Source organism: Synchiropus splendidus, chromosome 12, assembly GCF_027744825.2.
Source record: "Synchiropus splendidus isolate RoL2022-P1 chromosome 12, RoL_Sspl_1.0, whole genome shotgun sequence".
In the NCBI taxonomy this organism is placed as follows: Eukaryota; Metazoa; Chordata; class Actinopteri; order Syngnathiformes; family Callionymidae; genus Synchiropus; species Synchiropus splendidus.
This window is the reverse complement of record NC_071345.1, coordinates 17,278,605-17,300,697: the sequence shown is the minus strand read 5'-3', so window position 1 is coordinate 17,300,697 and position 22,093 is coordinate 17,278,605. Positions and strand designations below refer to the sequence as shown.

Below are 22,093 nucleotides of genomic sequence, written 5' to 3'. Positions count from 1 at the left end.
TACTGTATAATTCTCAGTTTTTAGTTTGTGGTTTAAAGGAATACCAAACTCATCATACCAAACTGTCCTGATTCTCTTGTTTGTATACATGGATGTACCCCTGAAAATCAGCTGTTCTTCTACCCAACCAGTTTCAGTGCATTGGGTCTTGCCACCAGCAAAAACCTTTTCAGCCCTTGGAAGTGCTGTATTAACATCAATTGTTAGATATATTTTTTTAATTGTCTCTCAAGGATTTACTTTAGAAAGTCACTGTCTGCCCGCTGTTTTTATTTGTTCCCGCCTCCCACTTAATGTTAGTAAATACAAAACAGATAATGCCTGGAAGTTAAGAGTGTGTATGTAAACACGATGTGATGCCAGATGATTCCATATCATCACGCTTAACTGCCCCTCTGCTCCTCCCGCAGCTCTGGCTGTTAAACAGTGACTCCATCACAGCTTCACTTCCTGAGAACTCTTTCGGGTCCCCAGAGCTTCAACACCAATCTTCCCAAACAGCCCGGGCCCTGAAAGTGCTACACATCTCCTGCTCGGAGGCCGACTCCCAACAGCGAGAGTAAGTGAGGACGCCCTCCTTCCATCTTACAACCGCCCCCCCATCCCATCTTTGTTTTCCTCTTCTTAATCTGATCTTTCATCGCTCCCTCGCACCCACCCTCTCAATCATAACCTGTCTCAAGTCGCCGGTGGGAATGAAGTACCACTATGAAGTGAACAGATCCAACTGGAAGCTTCCCCACAAACCAGAATAACTATGTGTGTTATTATCTGTCGACTCTCTCGCCAACTCCTGCGTTCACGGCACAGTCAGATGCTGCTGTTTTGACACGAGTGAGTGTGTGTTCTTGCTGCGATGGATTATAAAGTTGTATGTGGATGTGGTGCATGTGGTTCTCCCTGTTCTCGTGCAGCGGCCCCATGCCGGATCAGCCTTCAGCCCTCATTATTTCAACCTACCAGCACGCCTCACTTTTCTGCTCGTCTTCACAGCGAATGGTGAAGAAAGGTTTGTTGTTGCTGTTTGGACGAGCATCCAGGCTGTCTGACGAAGAAAGGCTAATTAGGAACCCAACTCCAGTAATTCCAAGAACCAACATTACAACTAAATGAGATGAATGAATGAACTGTGCGGCTTAACCAGTCTTGACAGCAACATTTGACGTCAGCACTTTTTCATGTGGAGTCTGAGATTTGCATCCAGCACAGCGGTTTACATGCTTGTGTCATCACACAGACATATCTGCTGATGTAAAGCTTTAATGTTTGTGCTGTTTCCAGCTGCAGAAATGGAGCACTGATTATTGTGGGTTTTTGTGCAGACTGTCAATCAATGGTTTTGTTTCATCATCTCCTGAGTCCATTCTTGATTTTTTTTGTTTTTGTTGATTTTTGCGTCATCTGTGGTCTCTGTCCAGCTGGAGTTTTTGTGGGTGTTCTGTCAGAACAAAAGCTGTACGAAATGCAAATGACTTTTTTCCATTTGTGAGTGATGAGCGAGTCTGTAACCTAGACGCCAGGAACCAAGAGAAAAACCATTCAGCTGCTCATAGTTAAATTACATTCAGATAAATGGACACATGGATGCAATATTATATGATTGAAAAAAAAAACAGGCTCATTTTGAAGGGTTGATTCATACATACTGAACTCCTCTTGATGAATTTACATGTGTGCCATATAACCCTGTCACTACCACAATGATTTCATGGATGTGGAATTGTCAAACATGTGCGGTGATGGAGCGTTTGTCTTCTTTTCTGCTTGAACAAATGCACTGCTAGGTACTAAAAATGACATTGAGAAAACTGAGATGATTAATATAAACTATTTTGCACATTTAGCGGCAACGAAATCGCACTCCTGGCATATTGGTATTCAGTTACTAACTGAGAAGTGTTCAGAATCGGGTGTGTTTTTTTTCACTCTCATTTACAGTCAACATGATGTGATTGAGACGCACGTAAAATAACGTAAAACAGCACCCTAGCTAGTCTGCTCAAAATATGATCACTTTCGGACTCATTTTCCTCCATATTACACACTCTACAACATGCACTTCCACACCACTCTCTCTTTGCATCTCTGCCTCTCTGAATGGAGTGCTGCCATTGAATGCATTTACGGAATTTTTGAAGTCACCATGTAAGCCCCCATATAACCATGCCAAACTTTATAATTTTAACTATTTTATTTTTTAAATGTTAAGAGTCATGTACCTTCAACATCATCAAAAGCACCTTGTCTTTGGTTGACATTTTTGATATAATTGACCTTTATTTCAAGATATGTCTTAAGTTAAGGCGTTAAAGAATTTAAGATCTTGTCCCACGTCCTTTTGCTGATTCAAAGAAAAGTATGATGACCTGGACAAAAGAAAATTCAATTCAGTCAGTAGTGGCATTTTCAGAGGGCTTTAGATTCTCATTTATGAAACTGCTGCTGTCACTTTATCAAATGAATTTAGTCGTATACAGTCCTGAGTTTAAAAAAAAATGTTAATCCTGAGTCAGCTACATCCCTAGATCAAAGAGGCTGTCTAAGATTTAATCTAAATTATACATGATTCCTATCTAATCTGTTTGACCCCAAAACACTTTTTTGTGCTACTATTCTTTGTCCTCTTTTGTTGACTCCCATTCATCCTTTATCATTCACCTCTGGAATTTTTAAATGAATTGTCATGCCCGGGAAGTCAGATTCCCTCGATGATCACGTTCTTATTCAAAATACAGAGGGGTCACAGTTGGCTGTAGCTGCGTGTGTGTTAAAAGTGCCAATAATTGGCTGCAGGATCACTCAGCCGGTGCCTAAGTGGATTATACTTGTCACTGAAGGGAGTGCTTTGACTTTGAGTTGAGCCAAATTCCCTGTGTCGTCCGTCGGGTGCTGGAATGAATGCTAATTGAAATAGTTTCAGCAACAGCTTGGGTTTAAAGGAATTCCCTTTTATTTTGTGCCAAATAAATCCACGGACGAGACAGTTTGACGCAGCTCCCATTGTTTACAGGATTTAGCTGAGATTTTTTCGAAAAGTTTGTGATCGCTCACTCATGGGGCGAACCACCGACAGTGAAATGTCACCCAAACTAAGTGGATCAACTGCTTCCACTGATGGATCATCAATCTTTCCTCACTCAATCAGTCTTTTCCTGTCTGCAGTGTTCATTCTTCCTCTTCCACGTCATCATCTGGAGGAGCTGGGAGACTGCATTTTAGTCCTTAATTTATTTACAAAACCATCTTCTGCTTTGTTTGTTATTCCAGATAGCAATTCACTTGTTAAAGTATAAGAAACGTGACTGAATTTCCTTTGTTGATTTTCTTATTTATTCCAGTGGTTCTTGAGAAAATAATTTTGACACGTCATGCATTTCTCTTTTTTTCCAACAGCTTTCTTCGACAGCTGAAGGACAGATTTTGTGAATAATTTTGGGTGTTGAAAGTTATTTTAAAGAGGCTTCTATTGAGAAATACCATGTCAGGTGGTTTAGAAAGTTCAAATTTCATTCTTCTGTTTTGTCTGTTGAGTGAGTTTGTTTACTGGAATTGAAGGAAACCTCTTAAAGGAATTGGCAACTTTTGACCACTGAAAACATGCTCTCAGCAGAAAACAGTAGAAGGGCTTAGCTTGCACCTTTCTCTTTGATTCTTTAAACGTTTCCAACAGGCACTTATTCAGGTCGTCATCGCTACATGTACCACCATGGGAGTCACGATAAATCACTCCTGCTCTGTGTGTCCGCAGAATTATAAGCAGCTGGGAGGACAAAGCCATCGGACATCCTGTGGTGCTGCTACCCGAGGTGTGTGAGGAGCTGCAGCAAGTGATGGACGACAGCAACAACACACTTCCAGCATCCATGCGCCACATGCGGTCGTACAAGGTGAGACATGTCATTGGTTATGTGTGCTGGATTGCAAAATGTCTCATCTTACTTTTCAACTCCTGCGACAGCAGCAACACACACACACGCTCACATGTTTGTTTCGCTATTTTTGTGAGGACCTTTCATTGCCAGAAATTGCGAGAAATGGCTAACCTAAAGTAGGACTTTGAACCTAACAGAAACCCAATTATAATGAAATACTTTTACTGAGGGTTTAGAGGGCCCCTGCTTTAGAGGGTTTTAGCCCCACCAACATGATGCCCACGGGCAGTGGAGTGGCCATTTAAAAAATATGATTTTAAATTATTAAAAAATGTTCATGTAATGACCATCTTATTATGTTTGATTTTGTGACTATTACGAAAACTCAGCTATGAGACAAGTAATTGTGAGGAATATCATATCATTTCATCATCCGTCATATATAGTGATTTCAGAAGTGTGTACTAACACGATGGTAGCCCTTCTGGTCACACATTGCCCTTGGAGCAGCTTGCTAAAAGGTAGGTGACCCCTGCTCTAAACCATTACTCACAAGTATGGCAAAACACACACGCAAACACAAGTTTGTCAGCATCTTTGTGGGGACCACTCATTGCTATAATGCTTTCCTGATGGCTCAGGAAATATCCATGTAATAACACTGTACTTATTGCGTCATTTATGTTGTTATGCTGGGCTGTGTTAAAAACGACTATTATGGACTTCAAGCCACTACTATTTTCACATACTTTGAACCTGATGCCGATGCAGTTGATATATGGATCTGGTATGCTGGGTTGGTAGCCGTAAATTTTAAGTCTAGTTCTTTTTTTCTGAAAATAATGATTGTTAGTCATTGTACCGGTACTGTGATTTGTAGTATAAAAGATGACATTTTACAGTCAGTGGCAGTAAATAAACGTGTAATGGGAGATTTGCCTTTTGTTCTGCTGAGACCACTGTAGTTGTGAGAACTGCTGCACCAGAAAATGAAGCTTGTACGCAGCGTGATGTGTCGTAGCTGACGGCGTTCACTCACTCTTTGATATCAACCTTTTAGGCATTGTTGTTCTTCAGACCTCAACAGTTCTAATGCCAGGTATTAATTTCATGATTCAGAGCTTTCGGTTTATACTCTTGCTGGAGGGGATGTGTGATTCTACTTTTGTCAGCTGTATTTCAGGCTCCTATTCACCTGTGAGTTCTTGAAATGTGTAAATTAAGCACTAGTTGCCAAGGAAATCCCTCATAACTGGAAAACAGGAGGCAGAAACTTTGCTGACAACTCTTCTTTGTATATATATATATATATATATACATATATATATATATATACAGTATGTACAGTATATATATATTCAGTTAAGTGAAATAATTAAACCTCAATGTTTTTTTAGGTACTCCACCATCTATTTTTGTACATATTTAAATACATTTAACACCCAAAACTGTTGAATAATGTATAATAGCTTGATTGGATTGAATTAGACTGTTTTTATTCCTCCCACAATGTGGAAATTTGGTATACAAACTTGGGTATACAAACATTAAGGACATTAAAGATAAACATTAAATATTAAAATGGACAAAATACACCTCATGCCGTTGTTGCATCTTGTGTTTTCTGCTTGTTATAATGTTTCCACTTTTGTTTTATCTCGTGTGATTTCTGGCTTGGAGAATGAGGCTCCAGGTCGGTGCTGGTTCAGCTGGTGAGCTGCAATGACAGGCATGACGATGAACACCACACCTTTCTCTTAGCCATTTTGCTCTCCCTATTAACACTGCTGCCTCTTTGCCGCTACCAATCTCAAGTGAAATGCAGTACAAGCGGACAGGAAGTTCAGAATCCAGAGTGCGTTTTTCAAATTGAATTATTTGCAGAGCAGTGCCATTTGCTGACTGCAATTTAAAGTTCTCATTGTGGTCTGTAAATGTGCACAGATTTCGGTTAGACTTTATATGAATAATTTACAGTATAAAATATCCAGGATTCTCTCTAGCGCTACAGCAGCATAGGGGGAGTTTTCAGCTTTCTTTATTTTATTTTATTATTATTTTTTTTTAAATCAACATGTATTGCAGTATATTCCAGTCACCTGCCAGTTGAGAAGACCTCTGGCATTTAAGGTAGGCCCTTAAGGAGGACTGTGAAGTAGGTAAAATCCCAACTCATCGCTGTTCCCTCCCCGCGATCACAGACACTCCCTATGGAGAAAACATCCAGGGGACAACCCTGGATACATTTGGACCAAAAAATAAAATCATAATTCTGGTATGGTTGGGGTTGCACCACACACCATTGTGCACATGAGTGGAGTGATTGGAAATGGCCTAACTATACAGTGATTACATTTAGGTTGTGGCTTGTAGGTTCATTTGGATTTACAAATGTAATGTAATGTATGTCTGAAATAGAAGAGGTGCTGTCACAGTAGGATTTTTTTTATCTAGGAGAATTACTACATGGATGAATTTTTAAAATAATATTTTTAAACAGTGATATGACTTCAATTTGGCAGCTGGTATTGCTATTGTTGAGTCACAATAAAATAAACACTATTTAATTATTTGTTTTTGTACTATGCTCTTTTCGTTAATACAGGTTACAAGTTCAATCTCTCATTGAGAGCCATTCATGTCTTCTCTCTTTTCTGGGGGAAACCATGCTGTCAGCCAACGGTGCAGGCAGTGGCCTGTTTGCACAGCACATTTGCTGTTTGCGTCCTAAATGCTCTTTTAAGGGACCAAGATGCTGGAGGTGCTCGCTCTATTAAGCTCCTGACAATGAAATTCAAATCAAGGCTGCTGTTTCACAGTGACAGCTGTGTTGGGGAATTTCACAAAGATGCCTCAGGGATGCGTCAACAAAGGGAATTGAACTTGTGACCTTTTGATTTTGAGCAGATTATACTTTTGTGCTCAAAGGCCCAACCACATACATCATCTTAAAATAGTCTCCACTGAATAACATTGGCGATCTAAGTTGTGTTTACTAACTTGAAGCCTTGAAGACGTCTGCTGTATATTATACACAAGTGATAAAAAGGAAGTGGCTTCATATATCTGTTTCAGAATAGAAGCTTGATATTTCAACTTGGCTCATGGAGTAACTTCACCGCAAAAACTTCACACAGCAGAAAAACAGCGTTGTGCTTTATCAAGTGGTAATCAAGTTTTTTCTGCAAATTTGCGCTGCCCAGTAAAAGTTTTTCTGTGATAAGATCTCTTATTTACACCAACGTTCACGCAGTCACTCGCAGGCTTCCAGTTCTCACACATAAAACCGTGACCACACAGTTGTGAGGTTGACGCATGCTAGAGCCATGTGTCACTGCATGTGGTCATTTGATATTTAAAAAAAAAAGTGGCCAAGTGGTCATAGTGGTGTCACTAAGGACAGGTCAGAACTGTGATTCTTCTTTGTAGTGCACACACTAAGCCATGAAACCATAATGTTATGTAGGTGGTTAGTGGATAGGAGGAGCGTGGCAATACTGAACCTGAGAAGGCGCCAGAAATGGTGTGCCAGACATGAGACATAGGATCTGTCTGGTAGTGAAGCAGGTTGCATGGGTGATGAATGCACACGCTCAAACACTTCCTCCATTGTTTGAGCCCGCAGGCTGAAGGAGTTAGGGGGCGGGAAGATGATGTGATCAGCAGGCCGTGTAGAGTTACCAGAGATGCTTTTAGGTCCTTTAAGTGGCTGTTTACGGTCTTCCTAATATGAGGAATATACTTTAATCCCATCGTGTCACGTATTGATCATTATATGTGGTCCTGCAATAAAAAAAAAAAAATTGCCTTCCTTCAATAACGCCTTTAAATGCCAAGAGTGGAGACCATGGAGAAGCAGACTGAGCCAGTAATTGCACGTTCAGATCTGCAATAAGTGTCAGTGTTGTGCGCGTACAGATGAAAGCTCGCGCTACAAACAAAACCTATTATGCTTGATGTGGAATGTCTACTGTTGTCTACGCTGCTGTGCTTCCTACTCAGTTTAATGGAGTTTAAAGAATCTCCGGCTCTCAGTGTCACTGTCACACCGAAGACAGGAAACCAGCACCCCCCTCCTCTCCCCTCTCATTTCACTTCCCCACCTCCCACACCACCTCATTAATCTTTTCCTCGATCCCGCAGAGACGACATGTAGGTTCGACTGAAGCTAATTCAAAAGCTGAGCGTTTTACATCCAAGATCCACGCAGCAGTTACAGTGGATACTCCGGGTTAAAGTGCTCTACTCCAAAATAAGTAGTGGCACGATAGGCCGGTGACTGAAAACAAGGCAGCGCTTGTGTTTCAAAGCTCATGCTGTTTGGTCACTGGTGTCAGTCCCAATGTTGACCTGGGTATCTCGGCTCCTTTTTTAAAAACCTCCATCACCATACTAATGTTTATTCGGTCTAGATTTTAAATTTTTTGTCCCTTGTACGCCATGCAGGGTTTTTCAGTACCTCATGTATTACCCGTGTGACAATTACTAAGAATGATGGGAGATACATTCCAATCATTTCTATCATGTCATTGCCAATGTCTTTTTGGTTGTGTTGTTTAAACATTTTTCAATTCACCAATTCCACGTGCTCTGCCTTACACAATGTGAGATCATTACCGAAACATCCAAGGAAGGAGGCAACATGAGATGAGACACAGATGAATGGAACATCTAAGATAAAAATACTCCAGAATAGAAGCACACAAATGTTGAGTTATCTCGTCACTGCGCACTTCAACCCTGGTGTTGAAGTTGATCTATGTTGAATATTTTAATCTCACATCTTTTCACCAGCAGCTGCTCTAACTGTTTTTAGCTGACTTTATTATATTTCAAGGCTGTTTTCATCATTTTGATTCTAGGATGGCTACATGGCTAGATCTCATTTAAATATCCACTTCCTGTTTTAGCTCTTCAGTTTGTTCTACTGTGTGAAATGTGCTTCATAAATAAAAAGGATTGTTTTTTTAACAATCCATGCAGGGTTTCCGCTACTTATAGTCTAGTGTGGCGCGTCGCCACGGCTTAAATGAGAGCTGCCATGCCATCAGAAAAATGATCTCTATTAAAGAACTCTCGCATGATCAAACATATTAAAAGGAAGTGGCAAAATCCTGAAAGAAATTCTGGCGGAAACCCTACCATGTCAGAGACAGGGTATGAATATGGCTGGGAACTTGTCATGTTTGTGGTTTGTCCAGAACACTGAACCTAAGTGAAGCATGTACGCCCAGCAGCAGATGTTGTTATGTGACCTTGGATGAGTCGTCGCTGTGCTCCTGTGGTTAAATCTTAACACCCCAGGGAAGTTTATGATCATCCTCTGTTTTCTAATTCCTCTCACGATGGTTCGCATTTCTAAGCTTTCCCACACTGATAGTTTTTCCTCCATAATTTTACGTCTTGCTTGGTGATCAGTTGTCTGTTGTCAGACAGGTTCGAGGTCTCTGACAGGGCTGGCAGTGAAGGTGTGGGTTTGGCCACTGCGACTCAACTCACATCTCCAAAAATGTTTCACACCGTTGTGTGTTTTTGGCTGTTATTTAATACAGTTTGATGATCTGACACAATGAAAGGTGACAAGTATGCAAAAGAAAACGGGATATTTCTGGCAAAGCAAATAGTGTTGAGAACTAGGAAGTACATTTAGTAAACAAAGATTGAGCTCAGTTGAGTCTTTTGTCACTTTCAACATTCCTCTATTTTTTATTTCCTGGGCCTGGAGACAGCAATCCTCCTGAATTGATTGGCTGTATGCAAACCTTATGCACATCTAGTCTGACAACCATTATCCATTTGACAATGATAAAGCTAAGCCTGTTAGATTCTTCTCGCACCGTGAACATGACATCACTGAGGATGTTCAAGATTCCAACCTCTCAGATGGGACTTCACAGCAACCTTAAGCTTCTTTTGCTGTGGCTTTGGAACGCCGGTGTGTTTTGAGGCAGATATGGACAAAGCTTGAATGTCTACCAAGGTTTTTAAATTGCTTCTCCTGGCTGCCAAATATCACAGTCTGTCCACTGAATGACATTTTAATGGCGCTGCAATTTGAGGGGGAGAATATTTGAAGGGAAATTTTTCAGCATCTTCACTTTCAAACCTGAATCCTTGTCCATGATAGTCCTTTTTAGTCCAACCAAGTGCATTTAGAGTCAATCTTAAATTTTGTTTTTTGATGGCCATTTGATGTTGCAAATAATGCTGAGAAACCATCAGTAAGAAAGGGAAAATAAAGTATTTTGAGCCCTTGCAGTGAGCTTTCCATCTACATGTAGTGAGGTGTGACTCGTTACGTCCCCGCGCTCCCGTCTTTCTAGAAAACCCTGTAGGCTTTATACATCATGATATTGACATGCATTTTAGTTATTTTTATTAAATACAATTGAATTTAACCTTCAACCAACCATATATATTGTAACTTTTTGGGCCACAGGCACTGAATGGCAGCCATATTCAGCCCCTGTGCCTCATGTTCTAATATTACCCATGACTTTTTTGGTAATCTTATTTGTTCTACTAAGTTTATAAAAAAAATAAATCTTTAAATTGATGCCATGAAGTTTATCCTGAGCACATAGAATCGTCATCCTGGAATGCTTATCGAAACACTGTGCGTTATTTGCATGGTCACACAGCACATTGTCATTGAGAGTAGCGCACCTTCTTGTGTGGTCTGTGTTCAGCTGGAGGAAATTAAACTCTGGGCTGAACTCCAAGCCTTGTGACCGACCATCAGCTGGCTAATGGCCTCTCAAGGCTGAGCCGTGACATTATACCCTCGGTAGTGTGTGACGTTGATGACCTAAGGGGTCATCGCTCAGTTTTCTGACAAACATTCAGTCCTTAAAATAGCAGCTCAACATTGTAATCCCACCTTTGTACACTGTATGCTAGAGCCATGCCACTGTGGTATTTAATTCAGCATGACCGAGGAGCCAGTAGTGATCACCGCCTTACTGCTTAAATAAGCTCAAAATGTTGCGTGATACACAAACATGCTACAGTGCTGTGTCCTCCTATATACATAGCAGTACAAACAGCTTTTATTGGCTTCCATATGTGTGAAATGGATCTTGACAAGTTTAGATTTGTGACTCCTGACAGGCATTTCAATTGAATTTTCCGACGAGGGCGCTAAAAAGACAACTCAGAAAATGGAAAATTACACATACGTGTTGGCTCCTTGTCTTCCTCGTTCCAGAGAAGACGAGTGAGAAAGCCGCTAATACCAATAATCTCCAAGTGATGTTTGGCTCGTGCGGCTTCTGCACTGACATATTTTTCTCACTGCGCTGAATCTGAAAGGAGTTTCGTTGAGATCAAAGTAATGTACGTCAGAAAGTGTCCCGTGATCTGGGGAGGCCTGCTGTCACCGGCAACTCTTCTTAGCACTGACGCTTGTGGAACTAAAGTCTAAATCGGTTATCTCTGTGGGGATTCTGAACATTTTCCGCACATATATTCTACCTGGAGACTCATTGACTATTTTTGCTGTGATGTCACTCATGCATGGTTCCCTTTTTGGCCTCCAGAACTGAAGCTGTTGCGGGGCTGTAGTGGTCAGTAACTTCCTATAGTGAGCAATCTGCTGACGTGGCCGTGAGCTACAGTGCATCAATGAAGGCGCTCAGTTTTCAGGATTGATAAAGATGTAAGGAAGGATTCAGCTTTGGAGGTGTCCCGGAGTACCATCTGGACCCAGGAATTTTTTGGCCAGTACAGCCATCGTGTTCAGCAGAGCTGAATTGGATAACAAGTCCTGCCAAAACACACTACACAATCAAATCAGGAAAACCACTTTGATGAGGGCGAGGTGATAAAATGTGTTTAAAATACAAGACAGTATTAGGGATGCTTGAGAGTACTGTTGGAGGATTGCCACCTGGGAATATTGGATGTTCCAACACCGCTTCAATGCAGTTCATGGCAGACTGCTAATATCAGGAATGAGTGTCAAATGTTTTGAAAGTGCAAAAAAATGTTTTGTGAATGTAAGTTGGTTTGCAGTTTATTAATCGCAGTTCTAAAATAAAATAGATAATAGATGTTGCCTGATGTACATCTGTCAGACACAATCACAAGGAGCCAAAAACAGTGTCTGTTATTGGTTAACATGTACTGCCATTTTCATTAGACCCCCTTATTGAGCACATTGTCACTCCTATCCAAGTGGAGTTTTGCAACCAATGTTTACGCTGAGATCAGAATTCCATATTGATGCTTAGGTGGTTCAATTGAGTCGAAAGTGAGAGATTCAAAAGGAGTGGTTGGACTTTGGACTTGCGCGGGAATGATCATGAGCTCACATCATTACTTCATGTGGGATGTGACTTGGTGTGTATGTATAGCAACAAGTCTGACCATGCACCCATGGTGCCAACAAGTAGGTATTGCGAGTGAAGCGCATGATCATACAGCATGCTATATGTACCAAATCATTCAGATGGAATATCTGGTGTGAAAGGATTAACATATCAATACTGTCAACGTTTAGCCCTCAAGCCTCGAGTTTGAGATACAGAGTCTTATGTAGTAGGTGGTGGATTTTGTTTCACAACATTTGTTACTCAGCTTCCACCTATACAAATTAGATACAGACTTGAGTGATAGTTGCAGTCTACAACCACAGTTCAGCTCATTGTGACCAGTGTAAGACGGAAGTTTGAAACATCAACTTCAAGTGCGGAACATCTGAACTTCTAAAGACAACTCTACGCTGCGCTCTAAAATTCTGCTCTGTGTTTTGCAAATGTGGATCTGATTTGGTGGTTGTGCTTTTCTTTTGATTTTCATATGTCCTTCTTGGCCACCATACAAATGTGGATTTACATTACAAGAAGTAAACATTGGATTGGATAGAAGACATTCGCCTACTGCTGTTTATATTCTATATCCCAACTGTGCATCTCCTTTTCTTTGTTATATGACTTTTTTCTCGCTGCAGTTTGATGTTTACCCTCTGACAGATGACGTTTGCTGTCTTGGCTGATAATGTTGTTGAAATAATTTGATGCCAAGTGGGCATGCAAGCCAGTAATTGGCTGAAGAAATTCACAGTCATTTCAAAGTCCATCAGTGGAGCCTGATGTTTCCCAGTTAAACTCTCTTCTCACTTAATACACTTTGTAAGGCACTTATCGACTGTAACCTTCACTTAACCTTCACTGTAACCTTCAGTATCAGATCCTTTTAAATTTGTGGCATTTCTTGGTTACGACAAAATATTTTCAGGTTGTCGCTTGTCAAATGTATGCTATGCTATTGGCGTTTTTGAGATGAGCTATCATCATGTCAGTAAGCCTCCATTTTGTGACATCCATGTGGTTACTACAGACGTCTGCCAATGTTTGGCAGGGCCGCGTGATCACTACGTGTCATCTGCCCGACACGTTTGGCCGCACTGCCTCTGTAGCTCACTTTTCACAGATCCAGCGTTGTGTTCACCAGCCATCTCTATTTGAGGTTTGTTATCATTTGTATGAATTACCAGTGATTCGCTCGAGTGCTGAGCAGGCATTGGCACGGGCACGGTGAAGATGGGGCCTTGAGTGAGGCAAATGCCCTCATCCATCATCCCAACATAGAGCCCTCAGTGGAGCGCAGCCGCCGTCTGCAGCAGTCAGACCAGCAGAAATAGCAGATGGAAGGATGAGCGCGAGCTGCTGTCCTCCTCCTCTCCACTTTATTTGTGTTTTGTGAAGCTGATTTAATCTGGACCACCTGCGGGGGGCTTTGTTGTTTAAGTCCTTTGATTGAAGCTGAAATGTTTAACCAGTAATTGGTAAACTCACGCACTTCTCCCTGTCTGCAGGTGGCGTACCTCAGGTTGGGATGACCTCAGGGACACTTGAGAAAGACTTGAGAGAGCGCACATTAGCAGGTGAGAAAAGAGCGTGAAGAGATGAAAGGGCTGGGTTGGTGTGGTCCACCGTCATCGTGACCACGGTAATTACCAGCAGAGAGAGAGACTCCTGTTCCAACATGTGCTGCTTGTATCCCACTGTTTGGGCTGTATAATTACACATTCCTTGACTGGATTTTTGTGTCCAACGATGATTAAACCCCTTTCTTTCATTTCTGCGGTTTCGTTCCTAAACAAGTCTGGTTGCGATGTGAGACAGGGCTGATGAGAGCCCATGATAGAGTCGGTGCAGCCGCCGGCTACAGCAGCTCCTCTTCGATGTAATTACAGCAGCTCTCTGTTTTTTGTTGTCGTGTTCCAGTGATGGATGGTATGAACTCTTTTTGTATCTTCAGGATCTTTGTTAGAGGAGATGTGTGGTTAAACAAGATTGCAGGCTCCTCACTCACTCACTCCAGGGTCCGTGAGCCGCCGGAACTCACTCAGGCGTTACGGCCAATTTATCCGAGCTTGGCGTCTCATATGTTAATGTGACGCCAACCTGATTTTATCAAAGATAATGGGACATCCCAGCACGGCACGGCAACACTTACTGGCAAGTTTGATTGAAAAGTAATGAAGAGGCACCCAGACTTTTCACCGGGCGTATGGTGGGTCTCAGACAGGATTTGAGGGGAAACTCTTCCATACTAACCTGCGGTCACTTCACATGGTAGACCATTTAAATACCACTATGTCCAATAGCATTTATTAGTTTGGGAGAGTCTTCATTCCGGTCGGTGCTTTGAACTAAGGTTGTATCAATGCAAAAGAAACGGTAGTCATTTTTTCAAAATAAATTAAAAAAATGAAACCAACAGCTACTTGCTACTGTAGACCACACTTGCAATTGTTTTTTGTTTTTCTCCATTTTTGTTTTTTTTTTCCTTCTTTTATCTCGCTAATGTGACTCAAATGTGTTTCCTTATACTTAAGATGCCGCCAACTTGACAGTATTTAGAAAAAAAAAATGATTCCAAGTCTCCTACAGCTGAAATGATAGAATAATTTATGTGGAAACATGATTTGTTTTGTTTGTGTTTTATTTTTATTTTTGAAACAATTTTTTTGTTTTCTTTTGGTTCAGGATTTTTTTTTTGTTATGTTTTTTGTATTAATCTCTTTTTTTATATCTTCAATTCTGTTTTTCATTTTAAATAAAGAAAGGTGATGCTTTAAGTAATTGCAATTTTTGTCCCTGCTGTATCAAACTATTGTATCTACTATCTTCCTGGGCATGGATATCAAGTTTGTTACTCAAGTATCATGACAAGTACTTTGATCATGTGCAACATATTCAACCAAAACACCAGGTAAATGAGTACACAAGCCTGGTGTAGAAGAGATTCCACTTGATCAAGGAGCATTAAGCCAAGGTTACATTCATTCACCAGAAAGAAAAGGTGGTACTTCTGTTATTTAAAGGTTGCCCACAACTTCAGTACCAAGAGGTCACTGACCTCCCCTTCAAGTTCACACCAAGAGCAAAATGTCTTTATCCTCAGTCACTTGTCAAAACATAAATATGTTATATACCATCCGATTAGTCACCCAAGTGTTTTTATATAGTGTAGTTGGACATTTCTTTGTGATCAAAAGTGCACTGGGGTTTCCACCGTTTCACTCTGCTGCTCTGGTTCTGCTGAATACTGATGTGGCAAGTGACAATTACTCCTAAAAAATACAAAGACGTATTGTGGCTACTGAGGCGGTAAAGCAGAAAGTGAATTGGCTAATTAAATACATCCGCTGAACCGTCAAGGGGTTCTCATTTCCTTTCTGCCCTTTCTCCACAAGTGCAAATGAAGTAGTCTCTAAATAACCCGTTTGTTTCAAGTGCACGGCAGAAGGAGCTCCACAATGTCGGTGCAAACCAGTTCTTTTCACCCTTCTTTTTGCTTTACAATGGCAAACAATGTGAGTGTCAAATTGAAAGTTTTTTGGCGACAGTCTGCCGTGTGTTGACACCGAGCGGCTTATTATTCCGCTGCTGGCAGTGACTGCAGGAAAGCCAGTAAGAACATTTGACTTCATAGTCAGTGTTGTTTCTTTTCTGTATATTCTTCGCTCAACGGAGCCCGGAAGAGTTTGTTGCATACAGGTAAGCAAAACCGAGGCTGCCAATAAAGTGAGGGGGAGGGGCTTATATTGCTCAAAGCCAGGGCAAGCTTTCAACACCAGATATATATTATCATATATCTCAATTCAATTTTCAATTATTGAATATTTTAATTTCTCTTCAATATTATAATATTAATACAATATTGTTTATTTTTGTCTTATTTTGAGTTTGTCAAAAAAATTATTAATGGTGTTTTATATGGCATTTCATTTTTTCCAAGCCAAGACGCATTCTTTGTGGCCCCACACACTTGGTAAATACTGTATATACTAACAATGAAATAACTATCTTTAGATTCAAATGACATGTGAAGAAACATCGACATATTTCTTTTCATGAACCGAACTACTGTGCCTTCACAAAGGAACTGAACGTAACAATTTGGCAGCTGCAGTGGGTACATCCACATGTGCAGCAAGTCGGTCCTAAGTCAAACTTCAGTCAGTCAAGAAGTGCTGAATATTTCTGGTTGTTTTGTCTTTTGTTAGTATATAGCACCTCTCGCGACCATACGTCGCCAGACTTCCATTGCCAAAATGCACACCCACCAATTCATACAACGTCATTGTCTACACTCTAAGGTTTATGAGATGCCTCTCCATATGTGGAAGAAACAAAACTAGTTCTGGAATCTGTCACTAGTTTTGCAATTTTCATGCATTAAAAAAACTAGGCAATAAAAACAATACAAACCACAGACAGTAAAACAAAATAACCACATATACAGTAATGGATAATGTATTCCAACTAGCACATACTCACAGTTTATAAAGGAAAACTCCTGGATCCAGACAGTGATCCGTATCTCTCCCAAAATTGAATCATTTGTTCCTTATCCCACTTCCCTGTAATGTATTGTAATCCAAATCCGTACATAACTTTTCTGTTTATTTTAAACACAGCCCCACAAGCAGACAATACAAAGGAGAAGAAAACATAACCTCCTTGAGGAGGTAATTATTGTTCAGAAAAATGTGGGTCATTTGTGTTGATGAAATATGAACACTGCTGCTACAAAAAATGTCATTTGTGAATATGAATGTATTTATTACGTCGTAGGAGCAACAGATGACTGGAGATTTATTGGCCGAATGTGACGCACCACTTTGGATTTCATTCCATCCCACGTTATAATTCAATAGTGTTTGGCACTTAACATTGAAAAGAAAACTACTTCTATGTACCACTGAAACACAAAGTTGGACGAGTTTCATTGTAAGCTCTGGTTAATCTAAACCTCAGTTAGTCCTCACTCTGGGAAAAGGGAAGTAACAAAAATATAGTGGGTGTGGTTGTTAATTTGAAGTTATTTAATAAAAAGAGTTGAAGCAAAAGCACAATTTAACAAAGCAAACACAGTAAACACAGATATTCAGTAACAACAGTCCTAACCACAGTTACCAAGTTCCTCATAGAACAGAAACAACAGTGACCAGCAAGGACAACTGACTCAACAAGTGTCTCTGAAGGTAATGGGTAAATTGTTACCAAGAATCAGTCACCATGAAGCGAGTCACCTGGAAGCATGGGTCACTTAAAAAAAAAAAAAAAAAATGGGTCAAAAGGCAAGGCTCTCACTCTCACCTGGGCAAAACTTCATCGCTGTATAGAGTTTTTCTTAGAAGGTCTTTAACTGCTGCACAGGAACCTCATGTTCTTGAAAATTTAAGAAATGTATGAAGAAATGTAAACATCATTTAAAAAGTGAGCAAACTCCAACAGATATTTGAATTGATGCTCATTCTTACAGACGATCAACAGCAGGGAGGTCTGGTGAATCCCTGCTGTTCACCTGGTGCTTCACAACACGCCACTTGTGCTCAGATAATCATCCTTTACACGCCACTAGAAACAAGTACATGGTGCAACACAAGAATCACTTGTAAATAAACTGCGGTTTAGCATGATCTGTGTGTGCGCAAAGCGTGTCTTCAGTGGCTGAAAAGCTTAACTCCAGGCCAAATATGTTCTGTATGTGGTCCAGCATGTGTCTATGACGAACATCTAAACCTGTTTTTTTCTTCATCGTGGACAATATGACGTGGGTCTTAGGCCAGCTTGAACTAACCGATTACAATCTGTGTTATCATGTGATCTCACAAAAACCCTGTTCATTTTCAGCAGCACAGAGCCCAGATTCATCAGTTTTCCACTAGTTTGTTCTCAGTGGATCCATTTCCACAGATTGTCCTGGCTGCGGGGCTTTTGGGCCGAATTGATTTTGGCGAAAATGATAACTGTGACGCTCTCGATAATGTGAATCGGGGTTTTACAGCGGACCGACTCAGCAGCACGAGACGAAAAAACCTTTTTTGTTCCCTTCCTGACAAATGTTGCTAAGCTAACATTGTTCCAATGAATTATGAAAGCCCATTTTCCAAATTTTCTGAACAGATAAACTACTCGTGGTGGTGGGTGCAAGGCTCGGATCACACTGGCATCAGATGTGGTGCACTGCAGGAACAGATGGGTGATGACGTGAAACACATGAGGCACATCACAGATATGAGTGTGAAATGCATCCATCCCTCTGTCCATCCATCGCATTTCAAACTCATGGCCCCGGGGACCAAATCTAGCCCATCAACTTCTTCTGTGCAGCCCATAACAGCTTGTAAGGCCTATTGTTGACGGAGGGCACCAAAAACGATTGAGCGCACTTGTGATGCGTGTCATGGATCCATGAATATTGGTGTTCACAGGCTGTTTTCTTGCAGAAAACACGATGACTTTTCCTCTAAAACAGCGTTTTTTTTTGGCACTTTAGTGCGCCATGAAGGACTGTCATGTGTGCCCTGGGAAATGGTTCAGTTCCACCTCATTTCTCGGAAGAATGTGGAGGGCGATATGATCACATGAAATCATGAACAATCATTATGTGTTGAGGATCTACCGACATGAAGAGATTAAGTGGATTTGTCACATTCCTCTATACGCTATAGATCTATGCTCATGCGTTGACTCCTCCATTTGTCAGGGCAGCGCTGCACTTGGTGCTCCTCTTGCCACACACACTCACAGCAAAGAAGCCGGTCAAATGCGTAACTGTGGTGTTTTAAAACCTACTGCGCCTCTAACTTGAGCCCACACCTTCACGACAGAAGGATGAACTGTTCTTGTCAGACCCGAAGCGCTAACAGAGCTAATGGCTAACGTGACGTCCCGCTTCAAAACTTTGTTGACACTCGTAAACTATCAAAGTTTGCTTCGTGGTTTCAAAGTTGGCTAAAAATTAAAAGCAGAACCAAATCAATTTGCTCCAAAAATGTGAAGATCATTGTAGTTATATAGCAAGCTGAGGAAAAGATTGTAAAAGATGTCTCTGGAAATTCCCCAAACTACTGACGAGAAGCTTGTAGGTTTCAAAAATACATGTGAGATTGTGATGAAATTGAAACAGTCATTTAAAGTAAATAAATCATGGTGTATATGTTTTGTTGCCATATTGCCCACCCCTTTCTGGAAACATTTTAAACAGATGTGTCTTCTGCATTTTGAATATTTTCACAAATAAAAGGTTTTTTTTTGTCGGACTTTTGACTTGTGCTTTGGCCAAGGTTCCTTTGGCGGTTTTTTCCAATGAAAGAAGTGTGATGTGGTTTTAAAAAAATGAAAATGATGCCAGCGGGAGAGAATTCAGTGACAAGCGATAAGTTCTACAATCAGAACATTTCTTGTGTTCAAGTTGGTGGCGAAGTCTAGTATTGATGTATTTTCTGATGAACCAAAAACTAGCCTCCAAAATGTTAACGGTTAAAGCCAGAAATAGTTCTTCGCAGCTCAAATAAACATCTTCGGATCACTTTATCGTAAAAAAAAAAACCTTCAACCCCCCCATTCTGTTCTTTCTTCCATCTTTATATTCATTGTCATTGTCTGTTTGCAAATTGTCAGCTGTGGTTCCATCTGCATAAATCATCATGCCATCAACAGAATAAACAAAGGGGAGAAAAAAAGTATGAGATTCATTCACTTTTCTTCACAACTTTGAGCTTTGGTGTCATTTGTGCTGTTATTAGCGAGACAGGAGATGATTTCTCGTCACAGTTCCTTGGCTGCTAATGAGGCTTCCTCCAGAATAGGAGGCTGTTGTACACCAACCATCACACGCTGTGAATGCTATATTGTGTTTAGATTTTCTTCTATGAAACGTTACGGTCCAATGTCAGAAAATGAAATGGCCGTGCAGCTAGGTAGGTAGAGAGATGCCCTCCTGGTGTAAACAGTTTCTTCCAGCGTGTGAGCTCAGATCCCTGACTGGATAGAATCAATATTTGATAACAATATTTGAGATTTTTCAGTTTGCCATTGTTGTAAAGGAGAAGCCCAGCCAGCATTTGTGTTGACACAATCCCAAACAATCCATCATTATTCTCATTCAGAGTTTCTTTGAAGGCTAATCCACAGCTTAATGCATCTTTTCATCCCCGCCCCTCCCCTGTTGGGCTTCACTCCCGCTGGAGATAAACAGCCATTAAAACAACACGCGACATCACACATACAGAATAATCGAGTCCACAAGAGTCCCAGTATAAAAATGTAAATTGGATTTTCCAGGCCTTTGCCTTTGCTAATGTGCTTGATATTATTTTCGGATTAAGCTGGACAGCGATGTGTGAGATTGCACCGTGGCCTGTGTCGAAAAAATAGATCCTTTTTTTTGTTAGGGAGAGGTCAAGCCATAAAGCTTGTTCTATCCTTGGGAGCAAATGAGCCATTAGATTGAGTTCCTCTTTTACTCACCCTGATCCTAATGGGTCATCTATCCTTGGATTCTTGGAGTCAGTCGGACCGACAAGGAAGCAGAATTCTCTTTCTGCTCCGCTTCCACAGAGTCACATGAAGGTGAGAATACAAAAGAAAACGTCATGATCGCGTCGTCTCAGTATTATCACACAGTTTGGGAAGGTAAGTCGACTGAAAAAAACGTTCATTTGCTTGATTCTTTAACACCAGCTGGGGGGATGCAAGCATATGCTCCATGTGACAAGTTTGAATGACGTAAGAAACAAATGAAAGGTTTTTTTTTTCTTCATTTACCACATAACATTGTCTTCATTTTGAGCATGGTGGTTATTTTCGTCACTAATAAACGCAGTACTTACACATCTGTAACGGCTTTGACAACACGATCAAAATCAGGATCTTTGGCTATATGAAACTCTCCCCCCAAAATAGAGTTTGGGCATAAACCGTTGTTCCAGGTCTCTCAATTTCATTGGTATATATATGACATATCATGTTGCTCATCATGTTTCTTTAACCTTTACCTTAAACCTGGGGCCATTACTGGGGGCCACTCAGGTATCCCCTGGCTTTTTACCTGCACACGCTAACATTCTCACTCCCAACGTGTCAAACAGAGACCGTTTGCAAGAGAACCTTTGCAAGTCGTTGGAATACTAGGAGTGACAAATTAAGGTGCATGTTCCACATTCCACAGCATATCAGCATATCCGGACGTTGTTGTTAGAGTTAGGGTTAAGCCATTGGGAAGTGCTCCTTTTGTTTAGTATAAACAATTGTGTCACAGTATAGTGAGGCTAGCGAGGTACAGTTCATATTCGTGGGTGATCTGGACCAAAGGCAGCCGTGAAGAGCCTCGAATACTTGTAACCTTCCCCCCCAAAAAATGTTTATTACTGCTTGTTCTGGTGTCTAAAACGCGATGTAGCCCATGGACTTAACATTAATTCAGCTTTGATGAAATGTTAATGCTTTGCTGTGAATTCTGATGACAAGGATCCTATGGTTTCCACAATCACAGAATTGCGGATGGAATCACGGAATTGGCTGGTATATATCGGATCGACTGTTAAACACAGAATATTGCAGAATTTGACATAGTACTGTTGATAAACTGATTTTGCGTGGAAGAGTGAGTGTTTGCAGACAATTGCATGGAGGGATGCCACTCTGGAAGGCACAGCAAGCTCGATGCACCAATGGATCTCCATCACTGTCGGCGAGAGATCTTGACCGTCTGTTTAATTGTGGGTGCTAGCATTAGCATTAGGTGGTAAATAGTAGACCAGTGTCTTCGATATGGCTCACAATTTCGGCTGGGAATGTATGGTTTTTCCATAAATGCTTAGTGATATGTGACTTATTCATCAAAGAAATTCAGGAAATGAGAAAGAGCTCCCGCTTCGTCCCACTAGCAACCCTCTGTTTCGGAACGTCACACGTTTG

The 22,093-nt window shown here is 40.9% G+C and overlaps 1 protein-coding gene across 2 annotated transcripts in view; it reads left to right on the top strand.

The window, feature by feature from the left end:
* The window catches only part of ube3d (ubiquitin protein ligase E3D), a 44,801-nt gene that overhangs the window by 9,382 nt on the left and 13,326 nt on the right, over window positions 1-22,093 (top strand). The window contains exons 8-10 of one of the 2 annotated variants that reach the window (XM_053881762.1): window positions 411-559; window positions 3,749-3,887; window positions 13,690-13,758. In XM_053881762.1, coding sequence (XP_053737737.1) covers window positions 411-559; window positions 3,749-3,887; window positions 13,690-13,713 — 312 coding nt within the window. In that variant the 3' untranslated portion in view covers window positions 13,714-13,758. Of the gene's footprint in view, window positions 1-410; window positions 560-3,748; window positions 3,888-13,689; window positions 15,696-22,093 lie in introns of those variants that run through there. The other variant, XM_053881761.1, reaches the window with a different exon arrangement.